Source organism: Bombus huntii, chromosome 5 (genome assembly GCF_024542735.1).
Source record: "Bombus huntii isolate Logan2020A chromosome 5, iyBomHunt1.1, whole genome shotgun sequence".
NCBI lineage: Eukaryota > Metazoa > Arthropoda > Insecta > Hymenoptera > Apidae > Bombus > Bombus huntii.
This window is the reverse complement of record NC_066242.1, coordinates 14,927,675-14,935,790: the sequence shown is the minus strand read 5'-3', so window position 1 is coordinate 14,935,790 and position 8,116 is coordinate 14,927,675. Positions and strand designations below refer to the sequence as shown.

Sequence of the window (8,116 nt, the reverse complement as noted above, 5' to 3'; positions counted from 1 at the left end):
AAATCAAGGACTGAATGTCGATTTCTATAATGATAGAACGACTGGTGGGAACTGGAACTTCATTAGAAACATTACGCTGAATTTAAAAAGTCGAGGTCGTGCTTATTTGCATACAAACGCCGTATCGGCGATTATCGTCCGAGTATTTGGATCGATATTTTCAACGTTAAACGTTAACAAGCTTCATTCGGTTTCGATAATAGATAATAGTAAGATAACAATGAAGTAAAATTTGTGAATTCTTGGAGTAGAATAATATTTAAACTAAATAATATGCAAATGAATTTGCATTAATAGTATTCAGGTGTGAGTTATTTGACATTATTCGAATAAGAAAATACTTTAAGATGCTCTTGCCGACATTTTAAGCTGCAAAATTAAGAAATGTAAATAAATTAATGCGACGCAATTTCTCCAGCTCAATCTTTAAATTAGAGATTGTCTTTCTTCCAGTGAGTTGCACGCTTTTATTTCCTACTTTCCTAGATCGTTCGTGAAATGTGACTTCTCGGTTCACTTTCTTTGGCACTTTCTCTACGGATGCAGATGTATCCTGTGCGGACAAACTTGTATGAGGTAAACGTAATCGGGAAAGTCTATCACGCAATCTCCGCCATAATTGTATAATAATATTAGAAAACTGGTTTATTCAACTTTCTAAAAACATCAATGTTGATTTATTTCAAGCTGCTTTACGATAAAAACTATCGAATCGATCAAAATGTAGAGGAAAAAGTATATCTGTAAAAATGATTCGGACATATTTCTGTAAGATAAATTCTTATTCCTCGACTACTCGAATTAGATTTTGAATCAGCATTAATTTTCAGATCAAGTTATATCTTATTTGAAACTCTTACGAATCTTCAATTTGGTAATTTCGTATTTTCATGAAACACATGGACAAGTGGGTGGTGTCAGAAAAATAAAAATTTAACCAGAATGTGAAAGTGCATTTAACGCAATGGAAATCTTTAATATCACAGGTGAAGTTTCCATGAAAAATCACACAAATATCAGTACAAAATGTCTTCGCTTCGCAGACTAATATATAATTTTCTTATGCGTTCAGGACCACCCAACCCTCAATGTCAGGCATATTACCTTTAACCTTCGTTCGATCGGCCCGACTTTTCTCGAACCAAATTAATGATTTAAACGTTTCTCCTGTCTTTTTTGTTAATACGATACGAGCAACTTTTGTCGAACGTGTATCTACTAATTTTAAAATAAAGGCGCACAGAAGTAAAATATAGAAGTATGCCGAGAATTTTCGTACCATTTTCATCAAGCGCGTAACTGCAATTTTTGTTAAGTATATATGTAGATATGACAATTCAATACTATTTCCAATTATTTATGGACATATAGGAAATTTTTAATTTTTTTAAATAATAATGAATTGTTTCACTAAAATATTTGTTACGAATAGAATGTGTAATCGAACAGGGATATATTTATTTTTTAGAACCGTGATTATTTTCTTGTGGATTTAAAGGAATATTATATTGCTTTTTTTTTTAATAAAAATACAAGTTTTATTACAACAGTACACAAATATCAATATGCAAGTATATTATTAATAAATTTTTGCTCTCACAGGATATCGCATTTCTTAATGTATTCTTCACTCGTACAACGTTTTCTTTTTCGTTTGTTATGTACTTAATGTCAATTACGAATCTCGAGAATACCATCGGCCGAATCTTTCGAGAGCTTGTTTCCATTGAGCAATTATCGGTTGATAACGAATCATGTTCTCTTTATTTGGATGGAATATCCTTGCTGTTTTTCGAAGTTTTTCTACATCCTCTCTGTTCTTCCATACGCCTAAATAAGCGAATAATTAAAGTATAATTAAAGTTAATATAATTAAAATGGAAAGCAGAAGGGTTATCAGAGAACGTAGGAGAGGAAAGAAATAATATAGTTTCACGTTATTAGCCTCTCTACATTTTGTATTACGCGAGAAAGTGCGATTAAATAAGCGCACTGTTTCGAACTTTCTCCATTATTGTACGGTGCGAAAGTAGAATAAAAGGCATGTTATGCTAGATTTTGCATCGTATAATACTACGTTTATAATGTCCCTTTCAAACAGATACAATTTAATTTATGGCTCAGTTTCTAACCGATGTGACCACGATACTAACATATGTGATCACAATAGTTTGGGTTAAATTTGTGTAAGAATGAGGAACAGAATAATGAAAAATACAAGTCGAATATGGTAGACCATTTCAAGTTATTGTTGTGGCTATTTATGATACAAGGATTCTAGTTGTAGAGAGTTCAATGCGGTCTAGCAATTTACATACCGCATTGTAAACCAGCGAGAAATGCCACTCCTAAAATAGACATCTCCGTGGTTGTCCCTCGTTCCACGTCAAGACCTGTTAGGTCGGCTAATAATTGCAACACAAAATCGTTTGCTGACACTCCACCATCGATCCTATGACAAGAATAGCAAAGCAGAATTAAAATTAACACAATAATAGGGAGTATTGTTAGTGCATATTTCAAATTTTTTGGATATTCTTTTGATGTCTAACGTGATTTTCATAAGGAATTCGTTGCTAACCGTATTTTCTGATGAGTGAAGTTAGTTTCTTCGCCTAGTACGTAGAAAAGTTGCATTATTCCGAAAACGATGCTTTCTAACAACGATCGAATAATGTGACTTTTATTTGTAGTAGGTTTTATGCCTATAAAACCTGCTGCTGCTGTGTAATCATTTATTGGAATCTGTAAATAAATTGTAAGGAATTTTCTTAATCCAATCGATTTCATCGAATTAAAACTTGTTAATTTTTATGAACATGATTTTTAAAGCATCGAACTTACGTGTAAACCGCTAAATGCGGGAATAAAATATACTCCATCGGAGTCGTTTACTGAGTTTGCAATTTTAGCTGTTTCAGCAAGATTGTCGATTATACCTGAAACGAACTAAATTCTTTAAAATTCCAACGATTTGTTAACCAATTTAGATCGTATTACTTCAAATCATATTACTTGCGAATGACAGTGTGGATGTACTCGAAAATTTCGTTAAGAGAAATTACCTATATTTTTGGCCCATTCGACAATAGTTCCAGTGTCGTTCCATGCACCTTCTATCATGTATACTAATTCATCGCCTATCTGCCATCCGACCACAGGATACAAACCTATTGAGAAAAAGATTAAAAATCATGATTCCATTTATCTTTTAAATTTACTAATACTTAGATTGTCTATTCTTTTTCTAGAAACATGACTGCAGGATAATCTCTGTTTGTGTTCTGCGACTTTTAACGATATTATTCTGCTAGAAATAAATAAAACAATTATTTATTCTAATGGAAAAATCACCTGTGACCGAAGCATGTAATTTTCTTCCTGAGTTCACATTCATAAAGGTCCCAGTTCCCAGAGTAATTTTCAAATCTCCAGGCTGCATGCATCCGGAACCAAACAGCGAGGCCGATTGATCTGCCATCTGTTTCAAATTACATTGTTAAAAAATTACATTATTATAAACAAAATATCTGATATTGAGAATTGTTCGGCCGTTTCAAGTTTTAAAATAAAGTTGTACAACTTACTGAGCAAAATATAGGAATCTCAACACCAAATATGTCCTTTGGGATAACGCCAAAATTCCTACTGGTATCAACTACTTCCGGAAACATATTACATGGGATTCCCAGAAGTCTCATCATTAGGTCAGACCAAGTCATAAGAAATGGATCGAAAAGTCCAGTTGCTGCTGCGCTCGAAACGTCTGTCACGTGTTTTCCTATAGAAAAAATACATTATTTCAAAGATGCTACTACATATAAATAAGAAAGTTACTTATTCTCATCGATTCTCTTTTTATTTCATCATTTTAAGATAATACGTCTTGGTGTGACGATATTAAAAGTTGAAACAAGTATAGTTAATAATTAAATTGAAACAAAGTCTTGGTAAACTGAATTGTCTTGGACGTTCTAAATAAATAATAAAATGAACTGTTTTTACTCGTTTAAAATAAATATATGCTTTTAAAATATAATGTTGAAATGAATACCCGTAAGTTTATACAAAAGCCAACAATCAATGCTTCCAAATAAGGCGTTTCCGTCGTTCGCCGCCTCCTGCAAACCTGGCACGTTTTGCAGAGCCCACAATAACCTTAGAGTTATCTAAGTTGCATCGCAAAACAAGTAGCAAAAAATAAACGATATGTAAATCAAAATTTCATAACCGTCTACGTGTTCTGAATATTATTTTATTTCCTATCACTCTATACTATTGTATTCTATCATTATATTAGGATAATCTTTCATTCATAACAGAGTGAAAAATAGCAATGTACATACACAGTTATAACATTTCTTTTCAATAAGCAAACAAAATTTCGATTACAGAAGACTAACTCAGATTTAAGTGATCAGCAGGATTCAAAATCGATTGAAAATGAGACAATTATGCATAAGAAGAGGCTTCAACTCCCATTGTGTTGAATTTCGAATATATCGTAAAGGGGAGGGTCCTGAGCAACATGCACTTTGTCCCAGGTGTGGGACGATCTTGTTTTAAAAATTACGAGAAAAAGAAAACGGTTAGATTGTATTGTTAGATTAAATTTACTCCAAACTATATGGCGGTTAAAGATGAAATTGCATTTGTGTAGTATTGCGATAATAGTGGTAAGTTGGATTAGATTTCATGGGAGATGGGGAGTGCACGTTGCTCAGAATCTTTCCCTTTTACAATATATCTCAAGGTCAAGATCATCGGAGATGAGGCTCGCTTTTGAGCATAATTACCGAAAATGAAAATAGTAGATCAATCGTTGAAAACGAAGTGATTACAATTCTCATTTTTCATCTTTCATTCAGAATTCGTACTTCACGTTCCATTCGGAAGCAGACAAAATTTTCTTTTTCTAAACTATTATGAAAAGAATAATGTCAAGATGCAAAGAAGGCACGTAATTTTGTGAAAATTTAAAGGAGACAAGAACCTGTGTATTCAGGAATTTAAAAACACTCATCAACAAGAATCGTTCTTCGCCCAGAATCTTGTGCAAAATGTACGATCCTATTCGCAATCCTCTTATCGTCAACGACGAGTTCCATTGCTTCACTATGCTGTCAGCACGTAAATCTTTCCATGTGATAAAGCTGAAACGTAAAATAAAACGTTCGAACATTTATAAAAAAAAACTACAGAAATGCATAATGAATGGTTGGTTATACTGGCTTGTGATAATGTTTTCCATCTTTCGAGTTCCATGTCGTAAAGCTACCTCGTTGCGTGGAAATACCGATACCAACGATCGATTCCGGGTCCACTTTGGCCTCTAGAGCAATAAAAGAAAAAAATAATTTCGATTCTTCGATACTACAATGTTCTATTCGATCACTAGAGCTTACCTTTTAAAGTGTTCTTTATTACGTCCACGATGATCGTCCATAGCTTGTCTGGATCTATTTCTACGAAGCCTGGCTTTGGATATAAAAGTTGAACCTGGTATTTAAAAGAATAAAGAAATTAGACGTTTTAGTTGCGTTAGATCGCGTAATAAGTTCGTTCGCCTTTCTATGTCACTAATTAAACGAATCTTGTAAATTTTATTCACGACTGAATTAGCATATTTTCCACCTGTGACTTTCATATATTAATATGTCCCTTATAAGAATATGTGTTTATATAACTGAAACTGTACCCTATACTAGCTCGGATAATAGAAATTTGAATATTTTGAATAAAAATTTTATATGCAGATTATTTGTAGAGATCAAGCAACGATGGTTATTGTTTACGTCGTGTTTGTTCTGAAATCGAATCTTTTTATAATTTAATATATTTTGTCGCGGGTAAAAACTGGTAAATAACGACAAAGTAATGCCAACACACATTTACTGACACGTTATCTTTTCAAAAAGCAGTTGCCAGCGACAAATACAATATTGTTATAATGTAATTAATAACGCATCTAAGGACGTGTGATATCGTTAAATCATCAGGATCTTCCATTGTTGATATCACATTGTCATCTGCGACAAGAAAGCAAATGTAGACAGAATGTAATACCGTCAAAACCGTTTCATCCATTTAAACGATGAACGACAATTTCGTTAAAAGTAAGAGAGAATTACCGTCATGATAAATTCTGAATAGAAAAATAACACGGGAAAATTTATTCGATTTATATTACTACGTAAGCAGAGATCAAAGTGAGAAGGTCATTAGTAATTCTTTGTATTATTTATGTAACATCTTCCGATTTGTAATCTTCTAAGCTAGAAGAATTTCTCTATTTGTAACATATTACTTTCACATATTTTTATACATTTTTTTTTCTTTATTTGTTTATTTAAAATGTTTAAATCGTTCCTTTACAATTACCATTCATATCTCAATATTATAATATTCTATCTGCTATTTAAATGCGATGGACTATTTTTAGTTGAATATCTTCTTTCGTATTGATGATAGCGATTTAAAGATGATAGATAAGTAATTATAACATACTATGATATAAATAGAATTATTCGTGTTATTATGACAAGTGTTTCTTTCCAACGGAGGATATAATTATACAGTTGTTGCTATGATTGAGATATTGTTCTTCCGAATCGCTGTTGCGTGTAACTAATATATTGTGTATTCTGGAAATATTTTAAAATTTTAATTAATCGATTCGGTTATATCACTCAATAGCTTTATTTTTTTTTGTCAGTGATACGTAATCGAGAGATTGATAAGGTTATTACCTCTTCCGTTAGCTTAGATAGTCAAGAAACAGTCTTTAGATATAAAATGCTTTATCTTATGTAAAAGAAGCTGTTACGTGATAACACATCGTAACACCAACAGTAAAAAATGTATGCTCCGTTTATGCACATATTATCAATGTATGAATGCTTATTGCAAGCATGTACACGTGTACACGAATTATTAATATTTTAAACAGTTTCTTACATGTGTGAGAATAAGACACTCCTGTATAATCTACCGCTATCGATTCATCCATATAGTTGCATATTGACCTGAAAGTTAGTTCAACATTTCTGTGTATTTCTGACTTTTCAACTTGAATTTGTAATTGAAGACTTAAGGTTCGCTCTAGAATACCTGTCCCACTTAGAAAATAAGAAACTTGCTAATACAAGATAAGCAACGACACTGAATTACGTGATCACTATCGAACGAAGAGGTTCAAAAAAAGTCTAAGATCCTCCAAATAATTCTTCCAATCATCAAAATCTATCATACTCGCTTGATTATTTATCACGCTCTGAAATAAATCTTCTAACAAACTGTTATAAATTTCGCTTGTTAGAAATCGAAAACTATGAACGTTGTCAGCAGATCTATATCTCTTCGTTGATCTTAAGTGAAAGCTGATAATAAACATAACGAACCTTCTCCGCTGAGGAAGCAATCGTGTTCGCTTCTTCGTCGATTATATGAAAACGCACGGTAGTAGTGCCCACGTCGAGTGCCCCGATGTATTTCATATTTTTCCCAGCAATTCGATTCTGATCCTTCACTCGATTCGTTCACGTATTGTTCCAATTGATTTCGATGGCCAGAGGAAAAATATATTTACACAACTACTGTCCGGTCGCACGAAGACGCGCGGCAGACTGGTGTTCAGCGCGTGTAGGTTGTATATAAAAGAAAACGTAGTACTACGCATGTCCAAATAGCTACTTTATCGGTATTGTAAGCACGTACGGGAGAAACTGTAGCGATGAACTCATTCCAACAATGAGGGAACTTGTTCCGCCGGATATCGCGACTAGGATATTAACCTTTTTGTTATGAAGGCTATTATAGAGATTTCTACCGTAGTATTAATATGTTTGTTATACTGTTTTCCATGGTTAAAATGTTCTCTATATAGTACATTTGTACTCTTTAAAATATATTGAAATACACGAAGTTGCTCGTGTTTTTCTCTTTATCTTTCAAATAAAGTTATATTATATGTTGTTACGAGACAATTTTGTACATTGAATGGATATGGATATATGCATAGTTAACAGACTACATGTACATGGATGGACCGAGTCTTTGTTTTAATAGAATGTGTTACTTTATCGTTTGTTAAATGGAATTTTGTCTTTTTGAAATA

General features: G+C 32.8%; 1 protein-coding gene across 4 annotated transcripts; it reads right to left on the bottom strand.

The window, feature by feature from the left end:
* Positions 1-1,496: 1,496 nt before the first annotated feature.
* LOC126865777 (putative glycerol kinase 5) lies at positions 1,497-7,691 on the bottom strand. Of its 4 annotated transcripts, none has more exons than XM_050618678.1 (13): positions 7,401-7,668; positions 6,958-7,110; positions 5,406-5,499; positions 5,229-5,332; positions 4,994-5,153; positions 4,055-4,169; positions 3,588-3,781; positions 3,355-3,481; positions 3,066-3,170; positions 2,845-2,939; positions 2,582-2,745; positions 2,319-2,452; positions 1,497-1,830 (listed from the first exon to the last, which is right to left on the bottom strand). In XM_050618678.1, exons 4-13 carry the CDS (start codon positions 5,249-5,251, stop codon positions 1,676-1,678), a joined length of 1,272 nt encoding a protein of 423 aa, XP_050474635.1. In that variant the 5' UTR covers positions 5,252-5,332; positions 5,406-5,499; positions 6,958-7,110; positions 7,401-7,668; the 3' UTR covers positions 1,497-1,675. The 4 variants fall into 4 exon arrangements, with proteins under 4 accessions (XP_050474635.1, XP_050474636.1, XP_050474637.1 ...); XM_050618679.1 differs by having other exon boundaries at positions 6,958-7,025; XM_050618680.1 differs by lacking the exon at positions 6,958-7,110 and having other exon boundaries at positions 5,233-5,332; positions 7,401-7,691.
* Positions 7,692-8,116: the final 425 nt, after the last annotated feature.

Excerpts from the sequence above, each read along its gene's own strand:
- LOC126865777 (XM_050618680.1), bottom strand. The coding sequence starts at position 7,496 with ATGAAATACATCGGGGCACTCGACGTGGGCACTACTACCGTGCGTTTT. Across the intron at positions 3,782-4,054 it reads GCTTTTGTATAAACTTACGG|GAAAACACGTGACAGACGTT; the intron begins GTATTCATTTCA and ends TTTTTTCTATAG. Across the intron at positions 3,482-3,587 it reads AGATTCCTATATTTTGCTCA|ATGGCAGATCAATCGGCCTC; the intron begins GTAAGTTGTACA and ends AATTTGAAACAG.